We start from the raw sequence: 26,177 nt of genomic DNA, 5'->3' as shown, positions 1-26,177 counted from the left end.
ATACTATTACTCTATCGAGTCTCTAAATTATTAAAAGTTACAAAATGGTTATCTGACTATTCATATGTTTCAAACTCATATTTTTTCTTTAAAAAATTAACAATTGTTTGAGTTGGATGTTAATATGCTGGATGATATATGATAAAATATAGTGTCTGAATAGAATCTATCAAGTAACCTCAATGATAAAAAAGAATATTTTTTTTAAATCTATAATTTAAACAGTTATGTTGTAAAATATGTGTATAGTCCATTCATTAGTAAATATATATACTGCATGTAAAACCCTAGTGCCTTGTGGCTTTTATGCATGGAGTTAATTGTTTGTTACAAATAGTCGAATAGGGTCTTTGTAATGACCAATACCAAATAAAAGGAAACTGGGTGTTTGTTGCCTTTGCTTCCTTTCCTTCTTTAAATTCTCCTTCCTTCCTTTACTCTCAGCTTCCAAGGAAATACAAGAGACGAACAACATCAGAAAGCTGTCTGTAAACTTCCTTTTCCTTGCAGTACTGTAAGTATGTCTTGTTAGCTTTGATTTAAGTAACAAGATTGTATTTTACGGGATTGTTTGGCCTGCCTGGCTCCCCTCATGCCATCTAAGAAGCTCGTCAAATACAGTTGGATGCCTTCTTACATGGCATGAGGGGAGTCATGCAGGATTATAATAAACACTCCCATCAGTAACGATCCATAAATACTTTTGAAAGTAGGTATATATATATTAATATTATGAATTTTTATAACGAGATAAGTACAAATAGAATTTCAGATAGACATCATCAATAAAATAAACAATTAATATAAAAAAAATTCGAATTTTAGAAAGGGCATATATTCACACTAAAGTCCACTTGCATCCGCACGGACTCCCAAAACTCTTCCATAGTTCCATGTATGTATTGTGTTTGTTGATGGTGATCATATGGATGAGTTCTTAGGTTTCATGTCTGAAATTAGTGATTTTGATCTGCATGGGCTGAAGTGTTGATATTAGTTTGTTATAGGATAAGTGTGTGTCTATTATAATTTAGCAGGTGAGTCAAGGTACACACTACTCGGGTGATTAGACAAGAAAAAGAGACGATGATATGTACTAATTAGAATTATCAGCTAGCAATAAAGTGACACGTTCCCTCAATCACCCAAATAACTTTGGAATTTATTAATAATACAAATGGATAATTTTTTTAAGTTTTTCAAAAAAGTGAGTGGTTTTAGTGGTAATATTTTTCTAGACATGTGGCTGCCATGGAAATCAGCCTGTGCAGGGCACCATAACTCTTGTGGGCCTTTTTATTATTATTATTATTATAAGATATGGGTGTAAAATGTAAATATATATACTAGGTTACATCTTTGCACATTTTTGGTGGTATATCGCTAAGTCCAGGAAAGAGTTGCAAAATTTGACTTGGCATGAGAGTGACTCAACCCTGAAATCCGGACTCAACTTTATTAACCTCATTCGCATATAATGATAGTTAACATCCACATTACCATAATACAAATCCCTCTATTCATTTCTCAAGTGCCAAACCAATTACTTGCCTCTATATTTTTAAAATTCATTTTTAAGAAATTAATCATTTTTAATTTTATTTGTAAAAAATATAAACATTTTAAGTGCAGGGAACCGTCGCTTTTTTTTTCTTATCTAAATTTATTTTAATGTGAACTCAAATTATTTACTATTAATCAAATATTAACCTTAAAGAATAATTTTATATTAAAATGTTTATATTTTTTACAATTAAAATTAAATGAAAGCTATTTAAAAAATGAAATGAAAGCTTAAAATCATTAGTTGATGATTAGACATTATATGAATCAAACTGATTTTGCTCAACTTATTTAAATGTTTTATATTTTATGAAAGTATAATAATTAAAAAAGTAATCACTACAATTAAAATCAAATCATTATAACACGTGACTAAACTCAAAATCCCAACGTTTTCATCAAGTCAATGGCCATTAACACATTGGTTTTGAATTTTGTCCACTTTTCAATTCCTTTTTGCGATTATAAACTGAGAATTTATCAAATTGAATAATTATAATTAAAATTTGAGCTCGAATTAAAGATTCATTCTCTTTTAAGTTCAGAAATAAAATATTTGTGCATAAAAATTAATTTTCCATTAAAAGGAAATGAATTTTAGGAAAAAATCTATATTTTCATCAAATTGAAGTAATTGACCAAATCGACCACCATTTCGGTGATATGGAGGGGAAGGAACCAACGAAACAATAGACATCTTATTACAACATAAAACCCTAAGGCCATCTCCAATCCTTATCTCTACTCTACATCATCTCTATCTCTACTCTAAAGATGAAACAATAATTCATATCCAACACTATTTCTACATTACCACAAACTCTACTTTATTCACAATATTTAACTACTAGAATGTTTAATTATCTAATTTCAATATATTTTTATCTATCTTGTAATTTAATCTACTTGAATTTATTATATTATGTTTAATTTTTATTTTATTATATAGAAATTACAATAAAAAACATAAAAGATAGAATAAGAGAAAATAATGTAACAAGAAAAAGAAAAATAAAATAACAAAAGAAAGTAAAAAAAATAACAAAAAAATAATATGTAGCACAACTACAGTGCAACTCCAGATGTAGAGTATCACTGCAACTTTTCTCTACTCTAGCGTTGAAAGTGGAGATAAGCTGGAGTTGAAATTCATCTCTAAAGTAGAGATTTTCTCTACTCTAACGATACTAAAGATGGTCTAAAGGGCTGCCTTATTTTAGCTTGAAAGAGAAACTAACAGAAGGAGCGGCTTGTTCCTGATTCTTGAATGCTATTTATAGAAACCTCAATTGCATCAACAAAAGATCCATTTTATAGCTTGAAACCTACTTTTCCAACTTAAATAAGACTAATTTAACACATCAAATGATATCGCCAATATCCTTGGACATCGGAGAACTCAAAGAATTGGAAACTACCGTCAGTTTCATATGGTGTTAAAACTATTTCACAAATTCCTAGAGACATGAAAAATAAATGATAAAGTATCAGACTAATCTAGAATGTACCTTTCAATGTTTCCTTCTCTTTCTAAGCTTCCTACCACTTTTTTCCTTTAACATCTAATGTAGAACTGCACATGTACCAGATAATACAAAACGTTTAAGGAGAAATTCAGTCGCTTATCCTTCTTCATCGTAGTCTTCATCATCTATTTCCCTGTTCGAATTAGCAATTAGAACAGGATTGATGGCCATCTTCTCGATTTCAGAAAGTGACCAACCAGGGTATTCGTCTTTATTTTCAGGTCTGCTATCTGCTCTCGGACTAGCAGAAGCAACAGATATGATAGAGTCTCCATTCTCGTCTAAGTCTGCATTGAGGTCAATGTTTAGAACCGGAGCTTCAATGTTCTTGCTTGCTGGATTGTGTTTCTTCAACTCATCAGACCCCACCACATCAGCAGGCCTCTGCCTGTCAAGCTTAAAGTATGCTCTTCTTCAAAACAAGAAATGTCTGGATCGTCTTCAAACTTTCCACGATGTGCAGCAGTCTCTCTCCCTGCTGTTCGATTCCCTCTTCCTCTTCCTCTGCCCCTACCCCGTCCTCTGCCACAGCTAGTAACATGGAAAGTCTCATGCTACAAAGAAGAAAAAGAAAAAGTTGTGGTGAACACAATTTTCAGGTTGTAAATGCAACTCGTATCATGAATGGTCACCAAAAGCAGCAAAATAGATTTTCTAGCTTGCAAGTGCATTCTTATTATAACAACATTTTTTTACAATTAAACCCAAACTGTTTTCACGTTGGAGAGTATAAAGGGACATATCCATGCCAAGTATCAAAGAATGAATTGACATACCATTATGCTCTTCTTTGACTCATCATCATCATCTACTTTCCTGGAATAAAAATACAGATGTTTTAACAACATTATGGATGACCGGCTTGCTTTGTACATTCAGCTATAAGTATAGAACCTTCCAAACCTTTTTTTCGGAACATGACACTCCTCGCCAGCAGCATCCAAACCACCTAGGTCCGGCACCTTACCAACGATTTCTCTGAGAAAATCAAAAACATTAAAACCCTGTACACACTGCTTCCTGCAATATAAAAACCAGCAGTTAACCTAATGTCAAGTAAAAGACCTTCACTCAACAAAAAAGGATCAAGGACAAAATTTTGCTTACAGATGCGAAGAATTCATAGTCTTAGCACCCTTCATCAAAGTAATTTCATATGTTCGATCACATAAATCTTGTAGAAATAATTCCAATGCTTTAGCTGCAAACATTAATTAATCAAAATTATAAGAAATTCCACGAAAGACTTCACCCAAAACAGACCTAAGAGTCGAAACTGAAAATTCAAGTTCAAACCAAGGGGAAGTTCCTATTATGAACAAAACATAAAAAAATTCGCCAACATATGTATATTTACACAATGAATAAATTTACGAGGAAAAAAAATTCAAAAGTACTTACAAACAAGCAGAGGAACAGCCATGGCAATTTTTCCAACATCTTCATCAGCCTGCATAATCTTCTTTATACGAGCCTATGAAAAATAAATAAACATAAACTGAAATTAGATGAACGAATCTCATAAGAAACCTGTAAAAATAATATAATGCTCCGAGAAATGGCTTGTAAAATAAGTGTAATAATTGATAGAAAATAAGGGCAAGAAGAATAACAGAAAACCCCTTTGAACTTGTTACAGGAAGCATGCTATTAAAAAATTTTCTGAAGAGAAAACAGTAAAGAAAAAAAAAACTTACAGCTGGGAAACGAGTATCGAGCTTCCTCTTCATGTTTTGTTAAACGTTGGAGTGCAAAACCCTAGAGAGAAACAGAACGAGAGAGAGGGAGAGTTAGAGCCAAAAAAATAAACCGGCAAAAATTTCGATTGAAGTTCAAAATTTCGAGAACTCGTCTTTTATTATCCAAGTAAAACTAGGAAAAAAAATCTAATTTGTTATTCTAATTAATTACTTTAACTTAATATATACTTTAGTATCTGAACTTCGTTTTAATATGTAATTTAAAATATAAATATTTTGTTATTCTAATTAATTACTTTAACTTAATTTTAAAGTTTAATTTGAATAGGTATTATCTCGTATTTACTTTAAATTAAATTAATTAAAAATAAAATCTAATTTGATATTTGATCATAAATTATCCATAAAATAAACAAAACAAAAAATAGAAAAAAAGTACAGAATAAGATATGATAAAAAATGAAAAAAGATAAATTTAAATTAAATTTTATATAATTTATCCAAAAAACTTAAATTGTATATAATGATATTTTTTGTAAGAAGTAGATCCCTTCTAACTCTGATTTTTTTTAAAAAAAAACATTAAACATGTTTTATCTCTTTAAACTTAAATAAAAAATTAATCTCATCAAAATCAAATTTAAAATAAACTTATCATATTTTACCCATTCCTAACTACCATATCACTTCAGTTTATGGTTATATTAATCTTATTGACTTGTCTCCATCAATATCAATTAATAGTATTTCGTGTCTATTGCTATATAATTTTGTTTTTGTTTTAATCATTTGTTTTTTATATATTTTGTTTTTGATTTCTTACTATTAAAATAAAATATGAACAATCAAATTAAATTATTTAACTTGTTAATTATATTTTAAAAATACTTTCTATGTTTTTATAAATTTTAGATGTTAAACGTTACTATATTATAATCACAAATAATAACATATTTACAATACAAGTGACATGAATATTTCATATACAAATAATTTATTAAAAATGTTGATATAATAATAAGAAGGTAAATATACAAATGATCTTCCGATATAAGACATTGTTTTGTTGAGTTTATTAATTTTAAAAGTTATAAAATAGTCTCCCAACTATAAGACGATGTTTTGTTGAGTCCCCAACAAAGAAAAGTTTGAAAATGATCATCCAACTATTCATATATTCCAGACGCGTCATTTTCTGTTAAAAAATTAATGTTCGTTTGAGCTGAAAGTTAACATGCTGACTAAAATATGACAAAATCATATTTTTAATGATATTTATTGATATTGTTGTTGTTGTTAAGCACGAGCTAAACGACATAATATTTCAAACACTAGTTTAATGCCATAATATAAACATAATTGATTCACAAAATATAAATCAAACAATTATGTGATCATATTTATCACACCTCAATTAATAGGTTTATGCCTTGCTCAGATGACTGTACAAAGTTTAACGAAAAAATACGAGTTTAGAATATATAAATAGTTGAGTGACTATTTTTTTAATTTTTAATAGTTGAGAAATTCAACAAAATAATACCCTATAATCGATGAATCATTTTATAACTTTTAATTAATATATTCAATAAAACAACTCTACAATTGGATGACAATTTGTGTACTTTATTCTAATAAAGTGGTTATAAAAGTCTCATCAAATTTACATTTGCTATTTAGTTGTATAAGTTTTAGTTATTTTATTATAAAATTGTATGAAAAAAGAATATAATAATAATATTAATTAATTTAAAAACAATATTTTAATTTTTATTTTAAATTAACATCTAATTGAACTGACCATACTTTATAGTCGATATATTTAAATAATACTAAATATCTATTATATATCGGAATTACACTACGACAGAATACTTGGGTTTGGTGTAAAGCCGAGTGTAGATAAACGTAGATATTTCTCCACTATTTTCTCTCTCCAAAACCAGTGATGTATGTGAAAAGCAAACCCTCCCTCTCTCGCTCTCTATCAGATTTTCCAAATTACTACGACAAGCACTGTTGCTTTCATCTAATCCAAAATAAATAACATTATATTATGTTGTATCGTATATAAATTATTATTTTATTATTTTAAAAAATTAAAAGAGATGAGAGGTAAGGTATTATTTAGGGGAATAATAATTTTATATTTATGGAGCGTGGTAGTTCTTCTGGTTGGTGATTCATTGTTCTTTACTGTCTCCATTTATCTTTGATAGACGAAGGAAAAACCCTAAGCTTAAAGGTTTGATTATTATTTGCTCCAAGTTTTTAGATCTTGCCTCGATTGGAGTTAACTTGTCGATCGGTTGCGTTGACTCAATGTCGAACAACGAGTGATTCGCTGAGAAGTTGAAATGCTGAGGCAGCTGTTTTTGCCCCCCTTGATTGCATATTTCAATGTTAATCTGCGGAAACGTCGGCTTCGTTAGCGGCATTTGAGCGGCCTAGAAACGGAGCCTCCAACACGGCAAAATTTTTTTTTAATCCCTTTTCTTTTATTTTTAATTTATTTTCTGTTTGGTTTCTGAGAAAATGGAACGTGAATAAAAAGAAAGTTTTAGGGATCTTCTGTTTTGGGCATTTCTTGGATTGATTGTAAGATGATACGGATATTGAACGTTTGATAAGACCTTACATTACCATTTTTGGTAGAAGTTAAATTATTTTGAGATTTTTAAGGCCAACTTGGTTTGTGTAATATTATTATTATCATTCAATTTGAGAGAGAGAAACCGTCTAAGAAATCAATGTAGCAAAATTTTCGAAAACCTGAAATATAATAGATCAATAATGTTGTTCTGTTCATACGGGTAGTCATTGGAAGTATTGAAAATTTTACTATGCATTTTAATTTTGAATTTTCTATATGCAAATAGCTAAAATAATTTTTTAAGTAAAGTTTGTGCTCTTCTTGTTTCAATATATAACTTTTTCTTCAGGTTAATAATTTCTTATCCTTACGAAAAACTATATCAGCATGCATGAGCCCATTCCCATCTCCTTAATTGGATTCGGAGGAATTCTGCAAAATCAGCTTCTAATTATGTTAGAAAGAGAAAGTTCTCGTGATATCGAGTATATAATTTGGTCAGTTAAAAAGCAATGTGTAAAATAAAATGAAATCAAGACGGATGGATACATAAAATAAGGAATAGAAAAATGTGAAGGATCAGAAACTCTTCCAACATTTTCTTTTGAAATCTATGAATTTTACACTTCATTCAACCTTGTCGTAGAGATTTTAGTTCTCGATGGATGTGAATACCTCAACTTATGGTCCACAATCTAACATATTTTCCGGCTGCTTGGTATGGCGTTGAATTGTTTTGCTTTCCACTGTCACATGTTAATATCAGCTGGTAATCCATGTGTTATCACAACTTCAAGGTAGTTCATAATTCTCAAGGAAAAACAACATAGTACGGTAGCAATAATCATCGTATAAACAATTCAATCAGTGGCTAGTGATTGCAAACAAGCGTTGCTTTAGTCTCTAATTGATCGGTTTGCATGACATCAACCGGTAGTACAACAATAAAATTTTGGGTTTTGGTGGTGAAGCCATATTTGCTCCCTTGAATTGATTAAAAGTTCTTTTTTGCAAGGGTATGATTAGTTTTATCCTAGGCATTTGGTGCTCGTTTTTGGCTTTTGATATGTGACAGTTTCACAGGTTTTCAAGAGCGGCCTTCTTTTCATATCCTCAAAAGGTTCGTAATGTATTTGACTACTGTTTCCTACATTCCCTCCCTTTAAACTATTTTCATAGTGATAACTTGCATCAATAGTTTGTTGTAGAAAACGTCTATCGGATAAAGCAAAACCGTAACTGATAATTTGAGAAAATAAAATGAAGATAAAAAAGACATAAAATTTACGTGGAAAACCCCTAAATAATATAGGGTAAAAATCACGGGCAACGGTAGAAGAATTTCACTATGAGAAAAATATAAATTACAACTTCTCTCGATCTACTAAGGAGAAAACAATGATAATTCTCTCTTGATAAAAGGAGAAAACAACTCTCAATAAACTCTCTAAATTCTCTAGTATTGGGAGAAAGCTAGAATGATTTGGGAAGATTTTGAAGCTAAATGAGTTAGGGTATTTATAGTTAAAGCTTAAGGACTAATCTTGTAAATACCCTAAAGTACAATGACTAAAATTGAGATTTTACCATTGTCAAAAAATCAACATTCCAGCTACTTTTCGGTTCCCCCTAAATTTGACAAATTTCATTCCCTTTTTTCCACATGCACTTTCGGTGCATTGATTTTTCAACAATCTCCCACTTGAAGATTTGATTGGAACAATCATATCTTCACACCATTCTTTTTACCTTGTATCATCATGTTGCTTACGATTCTGACAAGCCACAAGAGGATCGACACCAAGTAAATTTATCAGCGTTGATCACCTTAGTCATGAAATCTGCTATGTTGTCTTTAGTATGGATCTTCTGCATATCTACCGTCTCTTCTTCCACCTTTTCACGAATGAAATGGTATTGAACTCGTATGTGCTTTGTCCTTGAATGAAATGTTGGATTCCTTGCTAGATGCAAGGCGCTTTGACTGTCACAAAATAGAGAGACATACTCTTAATTGTGCCCAAGTTCCTCCAATAACATCTTCAACCAAATTGCTTCTTTACTGGCTTGTGTAACTGCTACATATTCTGCCTCTGTTGTGGATGTAGCCACAACTAATTGCAATTTTAAAACTCGGCTTACAGCTCCACCAAGAACTTTGAAAACATATCCTGTTGTAGATTTGCTTTTATCCAAATCCCCTGCATAGTCAGAATCGACATACCCATTGATTAGTAAGTTTGATCCTCCGTAACATAATGAAATATTTGAGGTCCCTTTGATGTATCTTAGGATCATATTCACTGTATTCCAACGCTCTTTTCCTGGATTTTTCATGTACTAACTAACCACTCCATTGCTTGTGCAATGTCTGGTCTTGTGCATATCATAGCGAATATTAAACTTCCCACTACCGATGCATACGACACTCAAGACATCTCCATCATCTCTTGTTCACTGCTAGGACTCATACTAGAGGATAATTTGAAGTTAATAGGAAGAGGGGTAAAAATTGGCTTACAATCTTGCATGTTGAATCTTGACAAGATATTCTTCAAGTAATTCTTTTGTGAAAGCCAAATCTTCCTATTACTTTTGTCTCGGTGAATTTGCATCCCTAGAATCTTGTTTGTTGATCCCAAGTCCTTCATTTCAATTCCCTAGCCAGTTGTGCCTTCAATTCTTCAATATGATCTTTGTTGGGTCCTGCAACCAACATGTCATCCATATACAACATCAATATAACAAATCGTTATCACCAAACCTCTTGAAATAAGCACAAGGGTCTGCATTAAGTCTGTTGTATCCAAGGCACATAATGAAGGAATCAAATCTCTTATGACAACACCTCGTCGCATGCTTTAGACCGTACAGAGATTTGTTCAACCTGCAAATCAAGTTCTTCTTTTCTTCTTCTTTAAAACCTTCAGGCTGGAGCATATAAATCTCTTCTTCAAGATTTTCATGAAGAAAAGTTGTTTTAACATCTAGCTACTCTAGATGTAAGTTCAATGTAGCACACATTGCCAAGACTGCTCGAACTATTATTAGTCGAACCACAGGACAAAAGATTTCATTGAAATCAATACCTTCTTTTTGAGCATATCCTTTAACCACTAGTCTTGCACGATACCTCTCCACTTGATCGTCACAATTCGCTTGATTTTGAAGACCCATTTGTTACCAATTGGTTTCCTTCCTTGTGGTAGTGACACAAGGTCCCATGTATTATTTTTATGAAGGGCTTCAATTTCTTCTTGCATCACCATCATCCATAGTGAAGCATCTGAGTTGTTTATTGCCTCCTGGTATGTTGATGGCTCACCGTCCTCTGTTAAAAGGCAGTATGCAATATTTCCTTCTATAATAATCTGAGTGCCAATTGGGACATCTTCTCACACGATCTGATTGACGAGTTGTTGGAGCTTCAAAACTCTCTGGTTCTTGTTTACCATGTGCTGGTTCTACTTCAGAAGAATCAACTTGTTCAAGCTCATTTTCCACATGTATCTGTGTAGTCTCTGACTTTTCAGACTTCTCAGTGTTATCATCGTCTTCTTTTCTTTGTAGTTTATCTTCTACAAAGATAATATCCCTGCTGATGATCACTTTGCGGGCAGTGGGATCCCACAAGCGATACCCCTTTACACCATCAACATACCCCAAGAATTAGCATTTCCTAGATTTTGGATTCAGTTTTGAAATTTCTTGGGAGTTGTACATCACGTACACAATACTTCCAAATATATGTAGGTTTGAATAATCAGCTGGTTTACCAGTCCACATCTCCATTGGTGTCTTCATCTCTATTGCAGTTGATGGAGCTTGATTTACCAAATAACATGCGGTATTGATTACTTCTGCCCAAAATGATTTTTCTAGGCATGCATCCCTCAACATTGCTCTTGTTATTTCTAACAAGGTTCTGTTCATCCGCTCTGCCACTCCATTTTGTTGAGGAGTGTTCGCCACTGTGAACTGTCTTTTGATGCCTTATTTCCTGCAAAAGTCATCAAATTTTTCACTTGTGTATTCTCCTCCATTATCTGTTTTGAAACACTTGATCTTATTTCCAGAATCAAGTTCCACCCGTGCTTTGAAGTTTTTGAAAGTGAAAAACATATCTGACGTCTTCTTAATAGGATGTAACTGGTGCTTGCCATATGTCAGAATGAACCAATTCTAGAACACTTTTGCCTCTAGAATTTGACGTGTTAAATTTCAACCGGTGTTGCTTACTTGTTATGTAATGCTTACACAAAGTAAGTGATACCTTTGTTAAGCCTAGAAGTAGCTTTTGCTCCACAAGGACCTTCATTCCTTGTTCTGACATGTGTCCAAGTTTCTGATGCCATAGCATTGCAAATCTGAACTACATGAGGCAACAAAGGCTTCTGCTTCTAGTAAAGTCTCTCCCTTCAGCATGTACAAGTTTGTAGCTATCTTTTTGTCTTTTAGCACCACAAGCGCTCCACATAATCCTTCATGATTCATTTCCGTGTTTCAATCTTGCTTGCATTATTATCCACATCCATAGGATAATAAATTTTTCTTCAGGCCTTTCACATGTCGCACATCTCGAACAACTTTAATTGTTCTATCATACATCTTCAATTTGATGGTTCTCACACCAACGATCTCTAAGGCATGATCATTACAACTATACAAAGATCCTCATGAGACAGGTTTATAATGATGGAACCATTCTCTTCTTGAGGTCATGTGATATGTTGCTCCCGAATCAATGAGCCATATATCTGCATATCTCTTTCTACCTTCCACGGTGGTTGACGTTTCACAACATAGAGCATCTCCATCATCGAAGTGTTTACGGTATTGCCTTGTGGATTGGAGTTTTTATTTAGACTCCAACAATCCTTCTTCAAGTGACCCTTCTTTCCACAGTTGTAGCACTTTAAATTCTTCTTGCTTCTTGACTTCGATCTACTATGTTTGTGACTGTTGCTTTGGCCACGTTCTATTGATCTCCCTCTCATCGTTGTCAACGCTTCTGCTTGTTGTAGATTTACTTGCCTGTCTTCATTGTTCTTGCGCCGATTTTATTTTTGTAGAACAACAACTGCAATGTCATCGAAGACTAGACTGGTGACATTACTGTTTGTCAAGTTGATGATGAGTTGATCATACGAATCATGTAGACTTTGAAGTAGAAGTTCAACACATTCTTGTTCTCTTATTGTATATCTTAGGGATGTAAGCTGAGGAAATAACGTGTTCAGTGTGTTTAAGTGCTCCGTCACCGAAGTAGATTCTGGCATACGGAGAGTGTACAATTTCCTCTTAAGGAAAATTTTATTGTGCAATGATGTGGCCTTGTACAATTTGGTGAGATGATCTCATATCTCCTTACCTGTCTTCTTCTCCTCGATGCTTGACCATACTTCATCTGCTAATGCTAGATGAAAGTTTGCCATAGCATTCCTGTCCATTTTGATCCATTTGTTGTCATCTGTGAAATCTACCAGTCTTTCAGTGATAGCTGCTAGACAACCGTCTTTCCTCAGGATGACCTTCATCTTCAATTTCCATAATGAGAAATTTCTCCCATTGAATTTTTCAATATCAAATTTCGTTACCATAGCTTATATTACGGATAGCTCCCACTATTTCACTATCATGAATAGTTCTCTAGAACCTTCAAAGAATGAGTAATACATTTTTACTTTCTTATGTTGGAGGATCCACATTTTGGTGGCAACCATAAAGACAATAAGAATATATTACACACTCAAATATGGTTCGAATACCAATTATTACAGAATACGGCTATCGAATAGAGCAAATCACAACTGATAATTTGAGAAAATAAAATGAAGATAAAGAAGACACAAATTTTACGTGGAAAACCCCTAAATAAAATAGGGTAAAACCACAGGCAACGGTAGAAGAATTTCACTATGAGAAAAATATAAATTACAACTTCTCACGATCTACCAAGGAGAAAACAATGATAATTCTCTCTTGATAAAAAGAAAAAAAACAACTCTAAAAAACTCTCTAATTCTCTAGTATTGGGATAAAGCTAGAATGATTTGGGATGATTTTGAAGCTAAATGAGCTAGAGTATTTATAGTTGAAGCTTAAGGACTAATCTTGTAAATACCCTAAAGTACAATGATTAAAATTGATATTTTACCATTTTCAAAAATCAACAATTCCAACTACTTTTCGGTCCCCCCTAAATTTGACAAATTCTATTCCCTTTTTTCTACATGCACTTTCGTGCATTGATTTTTCAACATAGTTTACTATACGTCCATAGCTTCTATAGCTTTAACTAATACTTATATCTATTTATTTATAATGATAAGGAAAACCAGGTTGTTTATTTGGAGTAGCTTTCTGTGTATAAATTGCATCAGTAGTTTGTATGTGCACATATATGTATCAGTACTACACCTATTAATTTATTCTCTCACCGTGTTTGTGTATGTAGGTATCCATATATTAACATACCTATGTTTTTTTATCTTCTTGGAAAATCATGTTCAAATGTTTGTTCTTCTTTATTGGTGATATCGATACTAATTTTTCAATATGTGTTCGTGAAGTGAAGGATCATGTTTTGCTCCATCATGTTGGAGGAAAAGTCATTAAGTGCGACTGGGGGTGGAATCGGTGCAATAAATTTTGTTGAATTTTTGAAATGGGTATATTGCACTTTAGTCATTGCACTTTAGGGTATTTTCAAAGATTAATCCTTAAACTTCAACTATAAACACTACAGCAAAATAGAGTTTTAGCGGCGTTTTTAAGCGCCGTTAAAAGCACTTGCGGCGATAGGAAAACGCCGCAAGAAACGCTGGCAATACCAACGTCGCTAAATTTAGCGGCGTTTGAGAACAAAAAACGCCGTAATAGGTTAAGATCTATCGCGGTGTTTTTGGAACAAACGCCGCAAAAGGTCGCTATCTATAGCGGTGTTTTTGGAATAAACGCTGCAAAAGGTCAATATCTATAGCGACGTTTTTGGAACAAACGCCGCAAAAGGTTGATATATATAACGGCATTTTAGGATACAAACGCCGCAAAAGGTAAAATCTATAGCTGCGTTTTTTGAACAAACGCTGCAAAAGGTTGATATCTATAACGGCGTTTTGGAGTAAACACCGCAAAAGGTCAGATCTATGGCGGCGTTTTTGGATACAAAAGCCGCAAAATATCATATCTATTGCGGCATTTTTTTGATACAAACGCCGCTAATTACCTTTCTTTAGCTAAGATTAATTGATTTCGCATATTTCATTTCTGCTCTACATTACCTAAATTTAATATCATGTAGCTTTATCTAATTAACAACAACCATACATTTTAATTAAGATACAAGTTATGCAGAAAAATACTTAACAACAAAATAAATTAAAATTTATAAACACTAAATTAAATGTAATATAGTTTAACATAGTTCTCTAGAATTTAGTCTAAGTTCTTTCACTTTCAATTTAAAAAATATTGTTCACTAGAATTTTAGGATTGACATTTGTGAGATAAAAACTCTGGATTGCATTGAAAAGTACCACAAATGTTATATCATTTACAACACTCTCTCCGAAAACCATAATGTAAAGTAACAGAGTCTCATATTGACTAAGCACCTGCACCATCAGACAAAAACAACTCGATTTTAGCAAGTTTAGTATTCTAGTTTCAATTTAGAAAAAAAGCTAGCACAATTTTAATCTATGAATACCTGCAGTGTGCAAACAAAATATGTTGCAGCAAATATTGCACCAATTGTTGAAAGTCATAGGGAACAATAGTGAACACACTGAAATAAGAACAGAGATTTTGGAAAATAATGGAGCAATAAGAGAGATTACCTAGAAAATCCCCAATATCCAGGGAGCCAATGTCCATTTCCTTGAAGGCGTTAATAGCATAAGCATACAAAGGAGAATGACAGCAACAAGAAACCGAAACATTACGAAACAAGAAAACCATAAGCATACAAAGGAGAATGGCAGCAACAAGAAATGAAAATAAACATTACGAAAGAACACAATCAACATTTGATGTGCCTAATTAAAAGTCATAATTCCATATAGGTTCTCTCAAAGTTTCCTTCATAGCAATTTATTATCCGTTAATGTTTTATTCATGTTGTTCATTTAGTTTGAAAGGAGACAATATGAACAGCCTCAAAAAAATAATAAACTGGTCACGAAACAACATACTGCCAATGCATCATCGTGGAGACCGTCATAGATCAGCATGACTCTTTCAGAGTAGTTCTTTTCCTGTCATGAAGGCCACATTTAAAAAGAAGATGAGAGTAAGCATTGATAACAAAAAAAATTAACCACTCGAGACAAAAAGAGTGACAACATCAGCATTCTAACCTGACCATACAAATCACAACGTGTTATCTGAATATCATACGCTGTAATTTCATGACCATAATAATCTGTTAATATTAAAAGCTCAATGGCGCATTCAAACAGAAAATAACATGCCCAGGTCAGTGAGATTATCCTAAATAGATTATGATAAAATGAATAATAACTAGAAGAATGGACATGGGGGGGGGTTCAACTAACCACCCTACTTGTCCGAATCAAGAATCCATGCACAATACTCTGCATTTGGCTTTCCGAGAAACGCCTTGGAATATTTTGTTGGATCACTTGACACCATTACTGCCATAACCTTCAAACAGTTACCAATCACACTAGGTTAAGAAAACGAAACAACACTTAAAACGGTAAGGATAAATGGTTTTATATCGACACTTTATGTATGCTCATAGATTTCCACCTTCAAACTAAAACATGTTGAGTGATCTATCTAATTTGGCATTCCAAGATGCATGCAGCGTATAATGATAACGGCTCAATAATGTGAAGTATATCATACCTCTCGTAGATGCATCAGAGATTATAGTAGTAATACAGTAAACAGAACAAAGCTAAGCACAATAATCTTGAACATTTCCCATAAAAGCCCCAACTGTATGGGTTTGAATACCAACATATAAAGCTTAGTATTGTGTAACGGTTCTATCCACAGATCGAAGTCTAAATACTAGAATTCATTAGCTAACATAAACTGCAGACAAAGTTTCGATATACGTCTTTAGTTTCCATGCAATAATAAAATGACCTAAACAAAGCGCTTTGACAAAAAATCATGAGAATAAACATATAAGAACTTGTCTCAATTCTGGAGCTTTTGTCTTGTCATGGTCCATAACATACCTAAACACGAGGAAATGAAGAAAAACGATCTCAAATGAACAATAATCACACTAATCGAACCAATAAAAGTTAAAACGGAAAGTTATCGATCTAGTAGTTTAATGAGCTAACCCAACAGCATTGAAAAGACAACTGTTGTCTGATGGAATGACCCTTCTAACAACAATACCTTCCATTTTGCAAATTATTATAAACCTAAACAAACAAACAAACAAAATAACACAAAATTAACTTCCACCATTATACAAATTTGTAATGGAAATAGCTAAGCAATTGTTCTTTAGATTCCAGAAATACATACACAGGGAAACAAAACTAGTGAAGATGAAACAAGGAATAGTAGATTGATCAAAGCATGAAACCTAGATAATATAATTCAAATGAAATTTTCTTTAAACAATTTGCAATATCTTAAGATAAACAATGAATAGTTTGAACAAAAAAGAAAAAATGGCAATAAAATCAAAAGAAAAGTCAAGACTTCGAACCTTCAACGAAGAATCATTCAATCAAAGAAAGAGATGTTGTCAACAAGATCTAAAACCAACCCTGATGCAAAATCCTACCAATAAAACAAAATTATCCAAATTTATGGAATTAAATTACCTAAAACGCAGTTCAAAAAAAGATGCAGAAGAACTCAATTTTATCACGAAAAAACAAATGCCCCCCAGATCTTGAACCCGCAGGTACCAAGAATAATAACTTTAAATAAGGGAACTTCAAAGATAACGCTAGGACATACATTGAGCCATTCCGTTTATCGTTGTCGACGTCATTGAAGAGCTTCTTCTTGTCGGATTTTATGAGGGCTTTGATGGAATTTAGAAAGTGAGCTCGCGAAATGGAGTGAATGGCATTGCTAAGCTTATCCTGTAAGTTCCAGATCTTCTCGAGAACCGCCTCGATTTCTTCGATCTCCATATCCCATTTCATTTCAGAGGTGATGGTAAAGCCAAAGAATTTCGCCCTTGTTGGGGGGAAATGATTTAATTTCTTTTTATGAAATGAAAACAAAGAGTAGCGGCGGAAATAAATAGGTAAAAGAAGAGAGGAAAAAGGATAAGGGGTATAGGTTTGATATAAATTCATCTTTTTGTGGCGTTTGTTTTTATAAAACGCCACTAAAAGTTAAAGTATATAGCGGCGTTTTTATACAAACATCGCTAAAGTACTACGTTGTCACGGTATTTTTTTTACAAAAAACGTCGCTAAAAAACCCTATGCGGCATTTGTATAAAAAATACCGCTAAAGTACTCTTTATCACGGCGTTTGTTGGAAAAACGCCACTATAAACTAACCCTATTACGACATTTGTATAAAAATGCCACTAACATACTAATCTATCGTGGCGTTTGTTAGAAAAACGCCATTATAAACGATCCTTATTACGGCGTTTGTATAAAAACGCCACTAAAGTACAACTCTATCGCAGCGTTTGTTGAAGAAACGCCACTAAAGTATTATTTTGTGGCGTTTGAATTATAAACGCCGCTATATGCTTAAATTTTATGGCGTTTACTCTCCAAACGCCGCTAAAAACGCCGCTATAGAACAATTTTGCTGTAGTGAAATACCCTAGCTCATTTAGCGTCAAAATCATCTCAAATCATTTCTTTCTCTCAATACTAGAGAGCTTTTTGTGAGTAGTGAGTGTTTTATAAACACCTGTAAATTTTCTCTCTTTAGTAAAGATCTGCAGTAGTCCGGAGACGTAGGCAAAATTGGCTTAACTCCACTATCAATTTCGGGTATTATTTTTCCGCTTTTATTTCGCATTCTCACTAATTTTGTCGGTGATACGAATTTATCGACAAAGGTGTTCTAATATACAGCGGTTCACATAAATATTCAGAAACGATCCAAAGAAACCAGATTCGAGTTGGAGCGATGACTGCAGACGAAGGGAATGTGAAAATTGAGAAGTTCGATGGTGCAGACTTTGGCTTTTTGAAGATTTTGATTGAAGATTTTCTGTACCAGAAAAATCTATAACAACCTCTATCAGGAAAACAACCAGAGGGCATGAAGAATGAAGACTGGGCTCTTCTCGACAGAAAGCCCTCGGAGTTATCCGACTGACGTTATCCCACAATATTGCTTTCAGCATAGCAAAGGGAAATACCACGACAGGTCTCTCTCCAGTATGTATGAGAAGCCATCAGCCTCAAACAAAGTTCACTTGATGAGGCGATTATTCAATTTGCGGATGGCAGAAGGGGCATCAGTGACTCAACACCTAAATGAACTCAACACAATTACAACCCAGTTGAGTTACGTGGAAATTGAATTCGATGATGAAGTTCGAGCTTTAACTCTCTTATCATCTTTACCACACAGTTGGAATGCTATTACAACAGTCAGCAGCTCGTCGAGAAACATCAAATTAAAATTTGACGATGTTCGGGAGGTATTGAAGAAATTTGACGGAGAGGGTGAAGCATCAAGCTCATCAGCCTTGCACACGGAGTCTAGAGGGAGAAATTCATAAAGAAATTCAAATTGTGGCAGATCGAAATCTAGGAGGGGAAAATCAAGAACAAGAAAGAAGATTTTACCTGTTATAATTGTGGCAAATGGTCATTTTAAAAGATATTGTCGAGCACTGAGAAAGATACCAGCGCACAGGAATCTGCTAACATGACAGAGAACACAGGTGATGCCATAATTCTAAGCATCAACAGTCTGATTGAATTATGGATCTTGGATTCAGGGGCATCTTTTCACTCCACTCCATGCCAAGAAATCATGGAGAACTATGTCAATGGTGATTTTGGGAATGTCATCTAGCTGATGATAAAACCTTAAGACCGTCAGAAAAGGAGACATCCAATTAAAGTTGCCAAACCAGACCACATGGAAGCTAAAAGGAGTGAGACATATTCTTGGCCTCAAAAGAAATTTGATTTCTGTAGGACAACTTGATGGAGAAGGATATGGTACAACCTTTTCAGGATGTGAATGGAAGATTACCAAAGGAGCACTCGTCATTGCTCGTGGTAAGAAGACTAGTACTCTCTATATAACCTCAAATTTAGAGAATATCATTACAGTAACAGATGCTGATGGAAAATCAAACCTATGGCACCAAAGGCTTGATCATATGAGCGAGAAAGGGATGAAGACAATTTTGTAAAAAGGAAAGCTGCCGAATCTAAATAGTGTAGATATCAGACTATGCAAGGATTGCATCTTTGGCAAACAAATAAAGTCAGTTTTGCAAAGATTGGCAAGACACCCAAGGCAGAAAAGTTAGAGTTGGTTCATACTGATGTATGGGGACCATCTCCAGTTCCATCTCTTGCAGGCTCACTATATTATGTTACCTTCATCGATGATTCTACAAGAAAGGTGAGGATTTATTTTCTGAAGAAGAAACCAGAAGTCTTTGATACCTTCAGAAAATAGAAGGTCATGGTGGAAAATGAGACTGGTTTGAAAGTCAAGCAGTTGAGGTCTGATAATGGAGGAGAGTACAGAAATAATAGATTTAGAGATTTCTGCACAAACAATGGGATCAAGATGGAGACAACAGTTCCCATGACACTGCAGCAAATGGCGTAGCAGAGCGCATAAACAAAACTCTGAATGAACGTGCCAGAAGCATGATGATATATGTCAGCTTGCCCAAATTGCTATGGGCTGAAGCTATCAACACTGCAGCTTACTTGATCAACCGTGGGCCCTCAGTTCCTTTGGATGATGGAATACCAGAGGAAGTTTGGAGCAGAAAAGAAATAAACCTTTCACACTTAAGAGTGTTTGGTTGTATTTCTTATGTACACATAAATTCTGCTGAAAGAAGTAAACTTGATGCTAAGTCCAACAAATGTGTCTTTATTGGTTATGGTGGTGATGAGTTCGGTTATCGGTTTTGGGACTACGAAAATCGGAAGATCATCAGAAACAAAGATGTCATTTTCAATGAGAATGTGATGTACAAAGACAGGTTAACCATAGAATCAAGTAGCTCCAATACCGAAGCTGAAGTAAAGGAATTTGTTGAGTTCGAGGAGATTTCTGGAAATGATGTTCAGATCAGACTTGAAGCAGTTCAAGAAGAACCAGGCACACCGGAACTAAGACGTTCCTCCAGAATTCTTAAACCAACCCAGCGTTATTCGCCTTCTTTGCACTACTTGTTGCTGACTGACAATGGTGAACCAGAGTGCTATGATGAAGCAATGCAGGTGGAGGATTCAGTCAAGCGGAAGTCTTTCATGAAAGATGAGATGGACTCGCTTATGTCAAATCAGACGTGATAATTAGCTGAATTACCACCAGGCAAGAAAACACTCCATAACAAATGGATTTACATGATCAAAGAAGTGTTCGATGGGAGCAAACGCTACAAAGCAAGATTGGTTGTCAAAGGCTTTAATCAAAAATGAGATATTGACTACAATGAAATTTTCTCTCCACTCATAAAACTGTTTACAATCAGACTGGTGTTGAAAATTATAGCTGTAGAGAATTTACATCTTGAGCAGTTAGATGTAAAGACAACTTTCCTTTATGGTGATTGGAGGAAGAAATCTATGTGGCAGCCAAAAGGCTTCATAGAGGCAGGGAAGAAAAACCTGGTATGTAGGTTGAAGAATAGCTTGTATGGTTTAAAACAAGCTCCTAGACAGTGGTACAAGAAATTCGATAGCTTCATGAGTAGTAGTAGTTTTACCAGATGCCAAACATATCATTGTTGCTACATCAAGAAGTTCGACAATAGTTTCATTATTTTATTGTTGTACGTTGATGACATGCTCGTTGCAGGTTCAGACATGCAAGAGATTATAAACTTGAAGTAAAATTTGTCGAAGTAGTTTGCAATGAAAGATCTGGGCGTTGCAAAGCAGATTCTTAGGATGAGGATTAAAAGAGACACAAAGTCGGGGACTTTGTTGTTATCACAGGCTGAGTACATCAACAAAGTACTCTCCAGGTTCAACATGCAAGATGCTAAACAGTAAGTACACCTTTAGGTGTTCATTTTAGACTCTCCAAATAACAATCACCAAAGACGGAGGAAGAACGTGCACACACGGTGAAGGTGTCGTATGTCTCAACAATTGGAAGTTTGATGTATGCCATGGTTTGTACCAGACCAGATATTGCTCAAGCAGTGGGAGCTGTTAGCAGGTACATGAATAATCCGGGCAAGGTACACTAGGAAGCAGTCAATTGATCCTTAGATATCTGCGGGTACCACAAACAAAGCACTTTATTTCAAAGGTGGAGATACAATACTAATAGGCTATGTAGATGCTGACTTAGCCGGAAATATTGACATCATAATGAGCACTACAAGACATGTCTATACTCTAGGAGGAACCGAAGTGAGTTGGGTTTCTCAACTACATAAGATAGTTGCTCTCTCCACAACTGAAGCAGAATATGTCCTTATTAAAGCCAGCAAGGAGATGGTTTGGCTCCAAAGTTATTGGAAGAGTTAGGCAAGAAACAAGAAAACAATGTCTTGTATTGCGATAGTCAAAGTACTATCCATCTAGCGAAGAATTCGTCTTTTCATTCCAGGACGAAGCACATACAATTGCGATATCATTTTATCCGATCTCTTCTGGAAGATAAGATTTTGAAACTTGAAAAGATTAGAGGAGCTCAAAATCCGGCAGACATGTTAACAAAGAAGATGACTACGGACAAACTGAAGTTGTGTTCAGCTTTAGTTGCCATGCTAGAATAACAAGACTAGAAATGTTGTTGCATTGATCGAGGTGTGAAGACATATTAAATCAGTCTTTAAGTGGGAGATTGTTGGAGGAAAAATCAATAAGTGCGGCTGAGGGCAATAAAATTTGTTGAATTTTTGAAATGGGTATATTGCACTTTGGTCATTGCACTTTAGGGTATTTTCAAAGATTAGTCCTTAAGCTTCAACTATAAATACCCTAGCTCATTTAGCTTCAAAATCATCTCAAATAATTTCTTTCTCCCAATACTAGAGAGCTTCTTGTGAGTAGTGAATGTTTTGTAAACACCTGTAAATTTTCTCTCTTTAGTAAAAGATCTGCAGCAGTCTGGAGACATATACAAAATTGGCTGAACTCCGTTATCAATTTCAGGTATTATTTTTCCGCTTTTATTTTGCATTATCACTAATCTGGTTATAGGGAAATTACTCGTTTATTTCCCAACACATCAATTATAATGTGTAAATCTTGAAGGACATCCATCTTTCATATTAATATTTTGTTGACATCAAGATCTGGATTGAGGTCTCATTCTTTTATTTTTCCCTGTAATCACCTCTCTGATGTGTGTAGCCTAGTTACGTGACAATGGTTTTTCAAATACTCCTTTGATTCTGCTATTGACATAGTTGACTTAAATATTTTATAAGTTTTGAACTTCTGCAGGGATCAGTTGGAAATCTTGGAAGAAGAGGTGGTTTATCCTCACACGCACATCCTTGGTGTTCTTTAAAAGTGATCCTGTTAGTACTTACCACTGTTTCCATTATTTTAGTAATTATAATATTACATTTCCCCCCCTGAATTCCATCTGTTGTACTGTTTTTTTTAACTTCTATGCTATGCCAAAGTCATTAGGAATCTGTTTTCTGATAATTAAGTTCATAGTTGTGTGACGTTTATTGGTGTTGCATATTCAATTTTTAGTTGTTTTCCCTTCACTTTTTATATATATGTATGTACCTTGTCTTTTCAATGCTTTAGCTGTTGGAATGAATTAATAGCATGTATTAAATCATTCAGGATTGTTGCATATGGAATAGGAAGATCAGGATATGATTGATTTTATGGAACACAGTGGGACACAATCATTATATGAATTTGGGGGAGCGGTTGCAGACCATCATGTTATGAATGTTGTAGATTTTCTCACTTTTTGATGTGCTTTGCCATATAAAGAGCACAAGCTGACCCTTGTCTTCACTTTAATGTTTTGTATGATCGTTAAAAGTTTATTTTCAGGACTTAAAACAAACGCTAATTGTTTATTGTTGCAGAGCGTCTTACCAGAAAGAGAGGGCGAAATTAATTTGACTTTGGGGGGTATTTACTTGAACAATTCCGGAAGGTGTGGATAGCAATTACTCGTTTTCTATTATGGTTTGTGATCATAGTCTTGCTTATAGTTCCTCTTCGTTGCAGTGTTGTTGTTAGAGAAGATAAATAGTTGTTGACAGTATTGTTTCCTGACGGGCTTGATGGACGGGCTTTCACTCTTAAGGTGCATCATGTGTAGCTGACTATTGTTTCAGCTATTGTTTTTTGTTTTTTAGGAGAAATTTGAATACTTGTTACTTCCAAATTCAGACAGAGACATCAGAAGATTTGTATGAGTGGAAGACAGCTCTAGAACATGCCCTCACACAAGCGCCAAGTGCTGCACTTGTCGTGGGACACATGGAATTTTCAGAAGTGACACAACTGATACAATTGAAGGGTCTTTCCATCAATTTTTGTTTTCCAGAGTTTCTTCTTAATTTATTTGATGTTCATCATTCCTTGTAGACTGATTCTTCTGCAATACCTTAATTTTATTATATTTTTGGATTTTTCTTAGGGAGAGACAAACGCACTGCTAAATCATTGGTTGTTGGAAGACCGATTTTGCTTGCGCTTGAAGATATTGATGGTAGCCCATCATTTCTAGAGAAAGCTCTGCGATTTCTTGAGAAGTTTGGTAAGTGGTGACTTATTTATTTGCTTATATTATGAGCTATTCCTTCTGCTGTTGTGTTACGTCTGATGGAGAGTGACGCTTTTTGTGACACAAGTGTGTCTAGAAAATTGTGCTCTTAATCTTTTGAATTGGTTTTGTTAAGCATCCAAAGGTTTTATCTGTGTGATCTTAACATTGGGGAAGATGTCAGATCATCCGTTTTGTTGGAGCATAGGAATCCATAGCTTTATGTAGTAAAACTATTAGATGGCAACTGGTCTGAAATAAGTGGTTGTGGGGCTTTGGGTTGACCTTTCAAACACCTTTACATGCTCAAATGATCAGATTGCAGTTGCTGTAGGATTGGTGTTAATTCAAGTAAAATTATGGAGTAAAATGAAACTTGAGGATTCAAATTCTTTTTACTCCTCCTTATTGGCTTCTATTTTTTAAAAAAAAAATTGTGTGGTATGGAGTCCTATGCCTTCCCGCATGTAGCAAATTAAGATCCTTGCTAGGCTAGCAGTTTGCATTTTCAGTTGTGATGTGAAATTTTGATCAACTTAGGCAAAAATTTGTATGCTCGAACACCCATTTGATAATTTATTAACTTTTACATTATTCTAGGTTAGATTTTCTCAGTCATCATCTTGGCTAGAGTGCTCAAACCCACTAGCAGTTGCATTTTTTCTTATCAATTTAGAATAGTTGGATATGTGTTTAAACTGGTTGAGCTTGTAAAACTTATTACTAGCAAGGCTATTTTGGAAGAATAAACTGGGAGATTTCTGTGATTACAAGTTACAAGAAGAGAACTGACATGGAAGGTGAAGAAAATATTTTCTTACTTCGTTGTTACTCTTATCTTTTCACTCATAATATTGTTTCTACTATAGGAATTAAAGTTGAGGGAATCCTACGTCAGTCTGCATATGTTGAGGAGGTTGATCGTAGAGTTCAAGAATATGAACAGGGTATCATTTCATTTGAGATTGATGATTTTTTAGAATTCCCACATATTTGCGTATCTGGATCTCTCAAATCTTTTTAAGGTTTCTTGTGGATAAGTTGTGATCTTAACATGCCATCCAAATGCTCTTACATATCATCTTTTCAAAATGTAGGCAACACTGAATTTGGTTCCGATGAGGATGCTCACGTTGTGGGAGACTGTGCAAAGGTAACTCTATCTGTACATGTTTTATCAGATTGACGTTCATATTCCTTTATCATGAAAGTTCTTTTTTATCCACAGCATGTTTTACGGAGCTACCCTCCTCCACAGTTCCTGCATCCTGCTGTACTTCATCACTGGAGGCTTACAGTATGTTTAACTCTTTGCTTTGTTTTCTCTCCTCTTTTGTTATTGAATTTTGATAACATCTCTTTAAAATGTTAAAAGATAATCTAAGTATATATTCTTGGGGCAAAATTTGGTGCATTATATGCCTATTTAAAGCGAAAAGTACAACCACGACTTGTGAAGTTATGATGCTTCACATGCTTGCTTTGCCCTGTATGGATGTACCCATAAGTTTTATACCTTGTACGGCTGTACTCGTGAGTTTTTGCATGCTGAGTTGATATATTGACATGTCAAGCCTGGAGTGAATAACAATCAGCAATTAGCACTGTAAATTACTTGACAAACATATAATTTACTATGAAACACAGAAAATATTTAAGGGAATAATAGAATCTTGGGTGTTTCTTAACAGGTTTTCTGTTTATACATTAGCATCCTCAATTTCATGAGTGACAAAATGGCCCATTTTGCAGTAACTGGAACTGAATCACTTTATGAGGGAGGGGACTTGTATCTGCTAATGTTATTATTTTCGTGTTGGCACTGCCACTCTATAATTGTTTTTGTGTGTATAAAATCACTGGACTTGAATGAACAAGCTTTGTGCCTTTGAACTTCAAGCAGTTTAT

The 26,177-nt window shown here is 34.2% G+C and overlaps 1 protein-coding gene and 1 pseudogene across 1 annotated transcript; both read right to left on the bottom strand.

Annotated features, from left to right (window-relative positions):
- Positions 1-2,956: 2,956 nt before the first annotated feature.
- Positions 2,957-4,908, bottom strand: LOC120211403 (dr1-associated corepressor-like). Its single transcript, XM_039209946.1, is given in 7 exon segments — positions 2,957-3,479; positions 3,482-3,643; positions 3,866-3,905; positions 3,993-4,109; positions 4,197-4,290; positions 4,491-4,563; positions 4,787-4,908. Coding segments are annotated over 7 exon segments (813 nt in total). The 5' UTR covers positions 4,820-4,908; the 3' UTR covers positions 2,957-3,185.
- Positions 4,909-15,523: 10,615 nt separating this feature from the next.
- LOC120211372 lies at positions 15,524-16,773 on the bottom strand (annotated as a pseudogene).
- Between the last annotated feature and the right edge of the window lie 9,404 nt (positions 16,774-26,177).

The sequence above is a fragment of the Hibiscus syriacus genome, unplaced genomic scaffold, assembly GCF_006381635.1.
Source record: "Hibiscus syriacus cultivar Baekdansim isolate YM2019G1 unplaced genomic scaffold, ASM638163v2 tig00000715_pilon, whole genome shotgun sequence".
Classification (NCBI taxonomy): Eukaryota; Viridiplantae; Streptophyta; class Magnoliopsida; order Malvales; family Malvaceae; genus Hibiscus; species Hibiscus syriacus.
The sequence above is the reverse complement of the archived record's forward strand: the minus strand, read 5'-3'. Positions and strand labels throughout refer to the sequence as shown.